General features: G+C 59.1%; 1 protein-coding gene across 1 annotated transcript; it reads left to right on the forward strand.

Moving 5' to 3' along the window:
* The first annotated feature begins 1,809 nt into the window (after positions 1-1,809).
* On the forward strand, positions 1,810-7,525 carry LOC147528399 (uncharacterized). Its single transcript, XM_086614821.1, has 6 exons — positions 1,810-2,158; positions 2,282-2,395; positions 3,329-3,424; positions 4,213-4,326; positions 4,447-4,560; positions 6,507-7,525. Exons 1-6 carry the CDS (start codon positions 1,810-1,812, stop codon positions 7,523-7,525), a joined length of 1,806 nt encoding a protein of 601 aa, XP_086470947.1.
* Positions 7,526-13,626: the final 6,101 nt, after the last annotated feature.

Raw genomic sequence — 13,626 nt, forward strand, 5'->3', positions numbered from 1 at the left:
CCATCCAGCCTGGCCTGGAACACTGCCAGGGATGGGGCAGCCACAGCTTCTCTGGGCAACCTGTGCCAGTGCCTCACCACCCTCAGAGGGAAGAATTTCTTCCTCAGATCCCGTCGAAATCTCCCCTCTTGCAGTGTAATATGTGTTAAGTGCAGAAAAGCCCTGCCCTCCTCGGGCAGCCTGGCCAAGGAGACCAGAACCGTTTGACAGTAGATGTCAGCTAATGCTGTTCCCAGGTCCTTAAGCCTCTTTCTGTCCCTTCCTGGGATGGGCTGGACAGAACTCAGCCCCATCCTGAGACCTACCTGTAGCACAAACGTGCACGTCACCACGTAGATCATGGCAGCAAGCGGACTTTTGGCTTTGCAGCTTTGATCCCCTCTCACGGTGAGGGACGTCCCGTTCGGCACAGCTGATGGCTGGGCAGTTTAGCAAACTTGCCCAGTTAGGAGGACCAGGTGAGGTGGTGACTCCAGGTGGGCTGTGGGTCACACAGTGGTGTCGGTCACAGATGGAGGGCCTGGGGGTGTCACCCAGCCCAACTGAAGGTGCCTCTGTGGGGACACCTCCGGTGGAGATCCCGGGTGCTTCTGGAAGACCTGAATTTGCTGAATTCCCCTGTGGTGAGTGTACCCTGTGCACAAGACCCAGTGAAGGATTCCAACCGCTCCGGCTTTGGCCCATATGCCTGAGACATGAGCTTCTCCCGACGCTGGTGTGGACCAGGAGGCGGGGGGCTGCTGCAGCCGCGGATGGGGCTGTTGGCAGAGCTGCCTCCCGGGAGCTCCCCCTCGGTGAGCAGCAGCGGGGCTGCGCAGGTGGCATCCTGCGAAGCAGAGCCCGGGGTGGGGTGGCACCCGCATCTGCCTCATTGCCCCCCGTCTGCCTCACCACCCGTGTCTGTCTCACCACCCCATCCCAGGGCCATGGTGACACCTGGAGCTGAGAGGAACCGCAGACATCCCGCACCTCACCCTGGCACAGCAGGACAGGACAGGACTTGGGCTCTGAGGGAATCCTGAGCCTCCATGGCTCTGTGGGGAGCTCACGGCTCTGAGGGGACCCTGATCCCTGATGGCTCTGAGAGGATCCTGAGCCTTCTGCTCTGGAGACAGGCTGGGAGAGTTGGGGCTGTTCAGCCTGGAGAAGAGAAGGCTCCGGGGAGACCTTCCAGCACCTCCCAGTGCCTAAAGGGGCTACAGGAAAGCTGGAGAGGGGCTTTGGACAAGGGTGTGTAGTGACAGGACACGGGGCAATGGCTTTGAACTGGAAGAGGGGAGATTCCGATGGGATCTGAGGGAGAAATTCTTCCCTCTGAGGGTGGTGAGGCACTGGCACAGGTTGCCCAGGGAAGCTGTGGCTGCCCCATCCCTGGCAGTGTTCCAGGCCAGGTTGGATGGGGCTTTGGGCAACCTGGTGTAGTGGAGGGTGTCCCTGCCCATGGCAGGGGGGTTGGAACTGGATGGTCCGTGAGGTCCCTTCCAACCCCAACCGTTCTGGGATTCTGGGATTCCATGATTCCCGGCTCAGAGGGGACCGCGCACCCCACGGCTCGGTGGGTCCCGATCCCTCCCGGCCACCAGGGGCCCCCGAGTCTCCCCGGGACCCAGCTCTCCCGCCGCTCTGAGCAGACGCCGGTCCCTCCCGGCCCCGGGGGGCACCCGCATCCCCGGCGGCTGCCGAGCTGCGCCCCCGCCCCGCCCCGTCCCTCCCGCCGGGGGGCGCCGCAGTGCGCGGCGGCGGCGGCAGAGGGCGCTGCGGGGCCGGCGGCGGCGGAGCGCGGCGGGGCCGGTAGCGGCGGCGGCGGCCATGGCCGGTCCCCGGGCGGTGCGGGGGGAGCCGGTGGCGGCGCGGCTGCTCCGCCTGGAGGCGCGCCTGGCGCGGGCGGAGCGGCAGCTGCGGGCAGCGCTGGCGCTGCGCGGCCGCCTCCGGGCGCTGGAGCGGCGGCTGGAGAACGGCGGCGGCGGCGGCGCTCGGCCGCCGGCGAGGCGCGGGGCGGGGGGCGGCGGGCGGGAGGCGGCGCGGCCGCGGGTGCCGGCGGCCGCGGAGGACGTGTGGGTGCCGTTCAGCGAGCGGGAGTGGCGGGCGCTGCGCGGCTGGCAGCGCGCCCTGCACCGCGCCGTGCTGAGGAGCAACTACCGGATGCTGCTCGCTCTCGGTAAGGGCCCCGGCGGCGGGGGGGGGCGGGGGGGGGGGGGCGGGGGGGGTGTCCTCACCGCCCACCCCGGGCGTCCCCCCGCCGCGGGACCCCCGGCCGCGCATCACCTCCCGCCTCCCGCAGAGCCGGACGCTCCCAGACGCGATGCCCGGGCCCGGATGGAAGATGGGAACCAGCCGTGTGCTGGGAGCTGCGAGGACGGGGACGAGGGAGAAGATCCTGCGGAGACCAGCGCCGGTGAGTGGTGTCAGGACGACCGGACTGTCGGGACGTGAAGCACCGGAAACCGGGCAGCTGATTTTTGGGACATCAGCCTCTCCGCCGCACTTGCGTTGAGCGTGATCTTCCGAACTGGGCTGTTGGGCATCTCATCCCTCCCCAGTCTTACTGGAATGATATGTCAAACCACCTTCTTTTCCCTCTGCTGGTTGCTGAGCCGCAGCTGCCTGCGTCCAAGCGGCAGTCCCCGTGCCGGTAGGCCGTGCCCGCCTTGCCAGCCGAAGCGGGATGATGTTGGGTTTTCCAGTCTGAAGGCTGGCTGTCGAGAGGACTTTCCCTTCTGCGTGCACAAACGGAGTTGTTTTTACACACGTGGAGTGTTCCTTCGGTTCACTGGTTGCGTTTCGGAGGTGTAAAAGTAATGGCAGAGCATTAGCCCTTCTGTTTTTCCTGATTTATTTCAAACTTTTTTCTTTTTTCAATGAGTTCCATTGATAATTCTCACCAGTGTTTTTCTGATGGCTTAGAAGTGGTGCATGTTCTACCAAGAGCCACTGAAAAGGGAATGGCATAACTCTGGCAGTGCCAAAGAGAAACCAAACTGGAGGACGAGAATTCAAGTGGCCTTCTCCCTCTCCCTCTCCCTTTCCCTTTCCCTCTCCTCTCCCAGGGCCATGTAGAACGTGTTTCCATTTGCTAATGGGCACCGCAACAAAATGGACGTTACACTTGCACGAAACTCCTGTGTGTTTCTGAAGCCGAAACATCTGCTGAGGGTTTCGTGACGGATATTTTAGGTCTGTTTAAGAGACCTCGGTCAGCGAGAACTAGAACTGCCACGAGGTTTTCTCCAGAATGTGAGCTGGAACAGAGGCGCTGTGCCTGGGACGGGATGAGAATTGGGACTGATTCTGTGCATGGCTTTAAAATGACAATGTTTCCTATTGACAGAAGACAGCATAATCCATATTAAGCAAGAGGAAGAGTTGTGCGCTGCAGATCCGCAGGAGGAGGAGGCTGGAGAAGCTCCCGAAGAGCCCTGCCCGGGTGAGTAACCCCGTACCTCGGGGGGAAAACGAAACACCTCTTCTCATGTATTCCATATCTTTTATGAAAAGCTGACGGGTTTTGAACAAACTTGCCACCAGTCCCGACGGGTGAGGGCTGGTATTTCTTCTTTCCTTTCTCACGGCCATTTTGGAGTTTGCAGAGCAGTGCAGTGTGGAGGAGGAAATGTTTCGTTCTCCCTACGTTCCTTACTTCGCTGCCCTCCGGTTGCCAGCTCTGAGCTGGTTGAGTATCTAGTGCCCAGCAGGCCCCTTGTTGCTTTTTGGGGCCGATGGGTTAAGCTGGAGGAGGCAGAAAGCTCCCCGTCCCCAGCAGCCTTCCCCTGCAGGGCCGCAGTGCCTCTCCTCCTGCACATCCAGAGGCTTCAGGTTGCCTTTTCCCTCCTCCCTTCTCTTCTGTGTTTTTCCTGCGTGCACGAGCGAGCGCACCGGCTCCTTGGCAGCGCCGTTGCCGACCCGGTCTTGCCTTCTCACGCGGTGGTGGTCTCTGTGCCTTGCACATAAAGCGTTCTGCTTCGGCCTCGGCCGTCCTTACTCTTTACAAAGGGGAGCAGCTCTGTCTGTTGGCTCCACTGGAATTTTACTTGGCTTCCAGTGTGGAGCAAAGTGGGATTTTTAGACCTTTCCGTCAGATTTCATCAAGAAGCTGGGCTGTGGGAGCTTAGCTGGGGAGGAGACAACAAACAACCCAAAAGCAGGTTTTGACCTTGTGAGACCCCAAGCTTAGGCTCCTGGGATGTGCTCGCCTTGAATTTTCCCCTGGAGCAGGGCCAGCGTTTTGCGAGCCTGAGGCTTCAAATCAGACGGAGAAAAGCAACGAAGCGTGTGCCACGGAGCTGCCGGGCGCAGAGGGCGAGGACCTCCCAAAGGACCGTGCCCCAGGTGAGGGATTCCCTGGCAGGAGTTACCCCTCGGGTGGCTCTTCCTGCCGTGCCTTCCCTGAGGCTTTGTCAGCACTTTTCTTATCTTTTCTCAATCGTGTAAATTCTCCCCAACCAGCAGGATTTCAGCCTTACCCAACTGGTGGTTTATCATGGATTAAACAAGAGGAGGAGCCACGCTGCCCGCAACGACAACACCTGGAGAAAGAAGAAACCTCTACAGATCCAAGTACAGGTCAGTAACGGATTTCAGCGGAGATTTCTGGGACAGTAAATGGAATTTAGAGCGTTTTTTGTGCTATATTAAATATCACGATCTTATGAAGTAAGCCATGAAAGAACCGGAGCAAGCCTCAGTCTGCTCGTTAGATATTTGTTCACAAAATTTTCAGGTTCTGGCAGCTGAAGAGGCTCTTTCCTCCTTCAGCTGGCCTGAAACCGTCACAGACCCTGTCTCGGGTTTCTGTTTAGGCAAGCGCAGCGTTGTGCTCAGGCCTGACGGATCGGGATTGTATTCCCAGCTGCCTCGATGGTGTCTAAACCTGGCGCCGGTGAACGCCGAGCCCCGGCTTTGCGTTCCCGTGCAGGAGAGCCATCCTGCAGCAGAAGAGGAGGCAGCTTCAACGCAGAGCGGTTTTAGGACGTGCCGGTTGGGGATGTGCACACGTTCATCCGGAGGAGTTTTTGTGCGGAGCGTGGGGCGTGCTCGAGGTGGAGTGAACAGAGGGAGGCTCATCTTTGATCGGAGCTTAACCTCAGGGAACGGGGATATTAGTGACCTACAACCTCCTGGGCCGTAACCCAGGAGCCACTCGCTGTGGCTCTCAAGGGGGGAACCGAGGAGGGGCTCGGAGGAATGTTTTGTGTGGGAATCAGCTGGTAGGCTGGAATTCCTTCTCCTCCTGTAAGTTATTCAGACATTCATGGCACGCGATGGAGTTACTGTAGAGTAAGTCAATGGATAAACTCTCAGCATGCTGGGAAGTGCCGACACAAAATGGTTTTACCCCATGGAAGAGAGTCACCCAGGCTGTTGCCCTGGTGCAGAGCCGGATCAGCTCCACCTGACCCCTTCCCAAGGGAGACCTGTTCCAACTGCTCGGAGAGACCTCCCAGGGCGGGCTCCCCAGCAGTCCCAGTCCTTTCCAGGCCTTCTAGCCTATGCTTACACGTAACCTGGAGTTGCTGGGCTGAGAGGACACGCTGGGACGGTTACTGTAGAGCAAACGGTGCCTTTCACGTTCTCCTACCTGGCCTGTGGTAACGTGTTCGGGTGCCGATGTCGCAGCAGGCAGCCGAAGAAACAAGAGCTCAGGGTGTTTGTGCGGTGCCGGTAACTTTGGACTGGGCTGGTTGGTGCTGCTGGGAGACCCATGGTCCTTCGTGGTGCTCACTGGGGTCTTCTGGCAGCAGCTCTCAGATGTCGGAAGGGTCATGGGGGGACCAAAAAAGCGTTGGAAAGCTGGGCTGGAGAGCGCTGGCGGAAATAATCTGGAAAATGAAGCACTGGGTGTTTGTCGCAGGCACCAGTAATTACGGGAAGAGGGAATTTGCAGGTCAGCAGAACAGTTTTGTCCAGTGGCAAATCCAGAGCCGTGCCTAAGCAGCCGAGGCGCTTTTTGGGCTGGCTTATCAGGAGTCGTAAACGTTTCCCGAGGAAAGCGGGAGAGGCGCCCAGGGGAGAGACTGGCAGGCTCAGCCCGGGCATGCCACCATGTCAAGCCGGAGCCACGCGCTTGCCGGGCACGAGAGCCTTCCCCTCCGCTCAGCGCCGCTCCAAGCTCGCCAGTGTGGCAGGAGGGGTTCTCCCAACCTGCAGGGACAGCCCTTCCCGCAGGAGAAGGGGCGCATCCGCGCCCGCTGGCTGAGCTGGCTCGGTGCCGCAGTGCTGCTCCGGGGGAACTGATGCCGCACGCTTCGGGCGTCGGAACGAGAGGCTGGGGATGAGACATGGCATTAGTGAACGTTCATGAGATTTAAAACAAATAATTGCACAAAGACCTTTTGTTTTCCTGGAGGTGGCGTTCCAGCGGGACGCGGGTACTCGCTCTCCCCCTCAGGATTAGAACCTCTCCTCTTATTTACTCCGTCCCGTCCGTCCGCGCGGCGTGGCCGCGGGCTCGGGGCGACGCTCCCGCGATGCTGCTTTAACTGAAAGACTCTGAAATCCGTCTGTTGCAGCGCTCGAGGAAAACCCGAAGAGCGACGCGCCGGCAGATTGCTTGGAGAGCGCGGCGCGTGACTCGGAGGCACCGGGAACACCTGGAGAGAAGTTTTCCAAGGATCCCAGCCCCGCCGTGACGTGGGACGGTCAGTGGCATTCAGAAATGATGGAAACGAACACCGCCGGGAGCGGCCTTGGCGGTGACGCTCGGTACGACCGAGGGTTCGGTGAGCACTTGGATTTCTTTAGCGCTCCGGAAAGCAGCGTCGGAAAGAAACCGTCGGAGAGAAACTCCAGCCAGCAGGAACATCTCCAGACTCCCCAGGGAGCCCGAGAAGGGGAGATATTTCCAGGCCCTACGTGTGAGAGGAGTCTCAGTGAAAGGGTGTTCCATCCGCTGCACCCCCAGCCGTGCGCTCCGGGTGAGAAGGGCATCGGGCCGGGCGCCGCTCCTGCCTCCCGCGAGGGGCTGCCCGTGGGGCCGCAGCTGGCGCGGGGACAGAACGCTGCGGGCGGAAGCGGGCTCCGTGAGCGCGACGGCCTCATCGGAGAGGAGCAGCCGCCTGCGGAAAGCGAGGAGAGCTTCCCCGCGGAAAACTCGTCGGGCAGCCCCTGCTGGGATCACCCGCGGGAGAAGGCGGAGGGCTGCACCAGGTGCCCGCAGCACTTGGCACCCCGGGGCAGCCCCGCCAGCCAGCAGCAGAGCCAGGGCCGGGGCAAGTCCTACATTTGCAGCGACTGCGGGAAAAGCTTCGTTTGCCACTCGTGGCTCGTTAGGCACCAGATGACTCACACGGGAGAGAGGCCGTACAAGTGCTCCGAGTGCGACAAAAGCTACAGGAGGAAGGATTATCTCCTCAACCACCAGCGCCGGCACTCGGGAGAGGGGCTTTTCCAGTGCCCGCTCTGCAGGAAAAGGTTCGTGCTCAGGAGGAGTTTCGTGAAGCACCAGGAAAGTCACGTGCAAGAAACGCACCTGGCGTTGGCGGGGTGGCCCTGCGCGGAGATCGGGGGGGCTGTGATGCATTCCGTATAGAAACCCCTCCGGCCGCTGGGCTGCCACCCTCGCTGGGCAGCCGGCAGGGCCGCGGTGGGATCCCCCCGCTCCGCGCCGGACCCTTGGCGGGAGGAGGAGGAGGAGGAGGCTGCCGAAGTCGTCCTGAGCTGCCTCCCAGGCAAAGGGAGAAAGACGGGGGGTGATTTTCCGCAGACCGCGTCGGCGGTGGTCGGTGGGGCTGTCTCACCGCCTTCACCGGCGGTGCCTGGCGCTGCCGGGGACATCTTGGAGCGGTGCAGGAAGCGTGCGGTGCTGGGAGCTACTGCTGGCCGGGAATCCGCACGGGATAGAAATCCAAGCAGCACACGGAATGGTTTGGAACACCTCGGGCTGGAGGACATCTGGAGTCCAGGGCTGAGAACGAGCGAGTTAAAGTTACTCGTTGTCCACTAAACCAGTGAGACAGTGTCGGGAAAGTCCCACTTGTGTGGGATGTTTGGAGAAAGGAAGCGTCGACCCTGCGGCTGTTGGAAAGAAGCCTCTTTGGGAAGTGGCAACTTCCAAAGGGGAGCAGAGCCTGCGGGGCCGCTTGTTCCTGCAGTTAAATCCCGGAGCTCCTGGGACTGCGTGCTGCCGAACCCCGAGAGTGCTGCCGAACCTTGTCTGGGGCTGGAAAAGGACCAGTCTGGAATATGGTTTTCATTTCGCATAGCCTTAAACTGGTGTTGGTACCACGGCGTTACAGGTCTTCTCCGTTCAGTTGCCCAAATCCTGTGGAAAGAGAACGTTCCTCCTGTGGAATCAGAACTTCCTCCTATGGAATCAGAACGTTCCTCCCATGGAAGGAGAACGTTCCTCCTGTGGAATCAAAACTTCCTCCTGTGGAATCAGAACGTTCCTCCTGTGGAAGGAGAACGTTCAGACATTCTCCTTCAGAAACTGTGTTTTTTTGCTCATGTTCGGTGTCTCTTAGGGGGAGAGCACTGCCGAGATTCCGAGGCGTTGTGACAGCGCAAGGACACAGTTCGTTCCTTTCCGTAATAAAAGAGTCTGGATGCATCATCCGTTCCCGGTTGTTGATGGCGTTGAGCCTCATGGAAGAAAACAAAACAGGGAAGCAGCAGCACTGGCTGAGTGGGGCAGGAGCCCCTTTGGCTCAGGGCTCCATCGCTGTCGGACGGTTGCGGCAAATTTCGTTAACGGCCTTTTTCCGTGCGTGTCTCTGCCTCGGTTTTGTTCCGGAGCTTTTTTGCCGGCTGGAAATGTCTCTTTTTTGTTTTTTTAAATGGAAATTGCTAGAGAGGTGCCACGTGTCATGCTGCGGGGAGGGGAGAAGCTCTGGGTCTGCCGCCCCCCAGACCCCCGTTTTCAGGGCGAGTCTTTCCCTCAGAAAATGTGGAAATAACCGGTGATGGAGGAGGGGGAGCAGCAGGTTTCTCCGGGGCTGAGCTTCGCCCTGGTGGGAGCGGGGCTCGTCCCCGGGGTCAGCCTGTTCACCCCGAACCCGCCCCACCCGCGGGCCGGTGCCGTGCTCCGCGGCAGCGCATCCCCCTTCCCGCCGCCCTCGGGCTCCGGGGCCCGTCCCACCGCCGGTGCTCCGGGAGGAGGCCCCGGGGCTGCGCCGCCGCCTCCCCCCGCGGGCAGCAGGACACGGGGCGGAGCGGCGGAGCCGCTTCCCGGGCGCCTCCCGTTTCCCGGGGGAACCGCTGCGCTTTCCCGGTGGGGCCGCCGCGGCTCCGCCGTTGCTATGACAACGAGAAGGCGCGGCGCTCGCGCCCCCCCCCGCCCCCTTTCCCGGGAGGTGACGTTTGCCTCCTCCAATCAGCGTCCCCTTTCTCCGTGTGCTGCCCAATGGGAATGAACGCGCCCTCCCCGCCCTCCTCGTGGAGGCCGCGCCGCCACGTGCCCGTGGTGATTGGCTTTCGCGGGGCAGCGCGCGCCAACGGGTGGGCGGGGCCGAGCGGGGCCGGCCAATGGCGAGGCGAGATGGGACGGCCCACCCCCCCCATCCCCCCTCCTAAGGCTGGCGGCGCGTGGCGGCCGCCGCCCCTCCGGATTGGCTGCTGCCGGGGCGAGGGGCGGGGCGTGGTGCCGTCGAGGAAGATGGCGGCCCGGGCGGGGGGTCTGTGAGCGGCCCCGGGGCTCGGAGCGTCCCGCCGGTGCTCCGGGGAGGCGGCGGGGTCCCCCGGGGCCGCGGGGTCGCTGAGGAGGGGCCCTCGTGCCCCCTCGGCACCGGCAGCGTGGGGCGGGAGCGGGGAAACGGCCGCCCCGGGGGGTGCCCCGTGTGCCCCGGGGGGTGCCCCGTGTGCCCTCGCGGTGCCCCGGGCGCTGGAACGGGCTTTGCAGGATATCGGTGGGGGGGGGAGGGCGTGGACCCCGTGCTTCCCGCCTCCGCACACGCCGCCCCGGCGGCTCCGTGGGCCCGGTCCCCCGGTGCCCGGTCCTGGCACTGCCCCGCAGGGTCCCGCGGCACCGGGCGGGTACGCGGTGCCTCCCGCGGGAGTGCAGCTGAGCACCGGGCGGGGAGGTGCAGGCGGCGGCGGGGCTGCTGCTGCTCCCGGCGCCTCGGGAGAAGGGAGCGGGATCCCGTTTTCCTCCGGTTTCAGCTTAACCGAGCTCTGGTGTCGGCCCAGGGGGAAGTAACGGGCGCCGCCAGACACCGGTGCACGGGAACGGGTAGGGAGCGGGATTCGCAGCTGGGCTCCGAGCTGGCACAATGCTCCGGGGCAGCGGTGCCCAGTTTCCTCGTGCGGCTGATGCCAGCACAGGCCGTGAGCCACCCGTGTGCCCAGGAGCGCTGTGCCATGCCGAGAGCAGTTGCCAGCGCCGGGTCGCGGCTCATTTTCCGGAGATGTTCCCCGCTTGCTCGCCAGAGCCCTTTCCCTTCCTGGGTGCTGTTTGCCGGTGCGCACCCTGACGGATTCCGTCATTTTCTGACGGTGCCTTTGTGTGTTTTTCTCCTCTTTTCAGTGCGCCTGTCCAGATGTCTCCTCTCCGGCTGGCATCCCTGAGACCCACCTTCACCAGCGCGCAGCTGATACGGTGGGAATTCCTTATTCAGGCTCCATGTATAAACCCAAATCTGTGTTTCTTTGGAAGTTATTTGGTTGTCATGGTTTTGTTGCTGCCTTCTGATTAACTGTGGAATAAGCTTTGTGTGGAGCGTGGGAGGATTCCTCATGGATACGCTAATTAATGAAGTGCATATGGATTGAAACGGAAAGAGGGGAGATTTCGATGGGATCTGAGGGAGAAATTCTTCCCTCTGAGGGTGGTGAGGCACTGGCACAGGTTGCCCAGAGAAGCTGTGGCTGCCTCATCCCTGGCAGTGTTCCAGGCCAGGCTGGATGGGGCTTTGGGCAACCTGGTGTAGTGGAGGGTGTCCCTGCCCATGGCAGGGGGGTTGGAACTGGATGATCTTTGAGGTCCCTTCCAACCCAAACCGTTCTGGGATTCTATTTTTCTGGTTTCTAGTGAAAGGAGGAGCCAGATTCCCTGATGGGGCTGAGTATCGATGGTGACCACAGATCCTTCATTTTTTTTGCGACTAATTTTCGACCCGGTCGTTGCGGAAAGTCGTCGTTTCGGTCGATTCACGTGACTCTTCAGGAATTTTTCTCATTCTGAGCTGTGTGGAGAAACACCAGCAGAAGATGGCTGTGTAAAGTCCTTGGTGTGCTGGTTGTATGTAACGTGGGCGGCACTAGCAACGGTTGGGGAGTGACCGCTCGTCTGATCCTCATTAGAAAGGAGGTTCCAGGGACGCACGACTTGCCAGTGGCACTGACTGCTGCCTGCTCTGTTTCAGGTCCCTGGCACGTCCGAGAGTGCCACAGCGCCAGAGGATGGACTTGAAGATCGACAGGAAGAACTTTACATGAAGGCGATAAAGCAGAATTATGGATTTTTAACCGTATTGGGTAAAGGTTGACTTTCTTGTTTTTTTGAAGGCTGACAGATCTGGGCTGCTTCTGGCCTGGCTCTTGTCTACCAGTCACTCCTCAAATCCTTTGATTTCTCAGGGATTAATCTTTAGATACTTCTGTAAGAGAAGATAAGCACCACTATCTTTCACTAGATCCCTGGATGATCTTTGAGGTCCCTTCCAACCCAAACCGTTCTGTGATTCTAGTTGTGACTTTTTAATCATCCCCAAATCCTGATTTACGTCATTTTTTGTGATTCACTAAAGAGTGTTGGACTATTTTGATGCAGAAATAGTTAAATGACATGAATGGTGCCCGAGAGAATCCCAGAACGGTTTGGGTTGGGAGGGACCTCAAAGACCATCCAGTTCCAACCCCCCTGCCATGGGCAGGGACACCCTCCACTGCACCAGGTTGCCCAAAGCCCCATCCAACCTGGCCTTGAACACTGCCAGGGATGGGGCAGCCACAGCTTCTCTGGGCAGTGTTCAGCAAAACGAAGAAATCTTATGGATTAGTCTTAAATGCCCAGCTAGACATTTGTTTGCCGTTGTTGTTTTTTAAATTTGAAGGTGGGAGCTTCCACTGGCTCCTGGGCTTTCAGGTGATTCCTTGGGTTAATAAAAGAAGAACCTGCTGTAATTAGGAGCTAAAAAGGCTTTTGCTTGTCCTCTGGATCAGAGGAGCAGTTGTGCTGTGACTCCGTTGTCGCACACTTACAGTTTGTGCCTCGTGACACTCCTCAGTTGTGTAAAAAACGCTGATTTATCCTTAACCTCATTCTGCTGCTGCCTCGGCACTTCCAAGTGTGGGATGACATGAAATAATGAGACAATGTAATTCCACTTCTTCATTTTTTCTTTATTCTTTACGTACCTTCTGGTTTTTTACATTAGAAAAGCTGGAGTCTGCAGACAGCTGCCTCTATTTTTTTTTTTTTTTTTGTACAGCTCTGATGTGTTAAAGTACGTGCTGTGCATTGCACGAGGAGGGGTTAGCTGGGGGAAAATCCCTTCGGACTGAATCCCAGCGTCCAGCACCAGACCGCTCGGTTCCACCTCTATGGCTGTGATCACGGCGAGACCTTCCGCCTTGGAGCACTTGACTTTCCAACCTTTTGGATATAATTTCTGGAATATTTTAAAAGTTGGGGAATGAATGATTGCTCGCTTGCTTCCCAGCCACCCTCTTGGGTGCCAGAGCAGGCGCTTTTGCTCTTATCTCCTCGTTGGACCTTTCCCAGATGGGAAAGGGAGCAAGGGAGCGGTGCTTTTAGGCAGTGGGTGATGCAGGAATTGGCTAGAAAAGAGCCACACAAAGTCTTTTTCTTACAGTTCTGGGAACAACCAGAAAATGTTGTTCTTCGGGAAGGCAAAAGGCAGTATTTTCCATGTGGATGAGCAGAAATGAGTTCTGTTACAGAACAAGGGCTTAAGCAAACTGCAGGGCTCGGAGACGGAAAGCGAACAGGCGGACAAAAAGCAGATTTCGGGAGCGGTCTGTGTGCAACGTGTCCTTTGTCTGCCTCGATCCGGTTGAAGCAGGTTAGGAAATATCTTTGTAATAAGGGAAAAAAGTCAGAGGGAAGTAATAAGCATCATTTCCATGTTCCGTTCCCTGTGCAGACTGCCCCGTTCCCAAAAGCAATATCCAGCCGAGAGGAGCGCTGCGTGTCCGGGATCAGCAGGGTTTTGAGGAAAGGGAGATTCCTGCGGGTCTTAGGGCCGGCATGTGGTGGCCCGAGACTTGTCAGAAATTAAATTGGCAACATGCTGGAGCTGCACGGGGGATTCTGGTGCATTCTTGATTTTTTTTTTTACCTAAAACTTGTTTTGTTTGTACGGATGTAGCCGCAGTGAATCAGGAACTGTTGTTCTTTGGGGGTTTATGTTAGACCACACCAGATGGAGGGAATGTTTGGAGTCTTTCCGTTACAGGCTGCGGTGCCGTGATGAGATCCGAGTTGCAGAGTCACCCAGAGAGTGTAGAAAACACACAGCTGTATCCATCGTTCTCGGGAGCATCCCGAGACCCGACTCGCCAGATTTCGGACAAGGGGGTCACGTCCGAGAGTCATCAGGGTTCAGCAGCAGATCAGGCAAATCCAACGGGAAGCCGAAGAGGTACCAGCTCTCCTGTGGAAGGAGGACGTAATGAATTCAAAGAGATCCTTTTTCATCAGCAAACCCAAACAGGAGAAAGACTGTACCGGTG

Source organism: Tauraco erythrolophus, chromosome 7 (genome assembly GCF_009769465.1).
Source record: "Tauraco erythrolophus isolate bTauEry1 chromosome 7, bTauEry1.pri, whole genome shotgun sequence".
NCBI classification, from domain to species: domain Eukaryota; kingdom Metazoa; phylum Chordata; class Aves; order Musophagiformes; family Musophagidae; genus Tauraco; species Tauraco erythrolophus.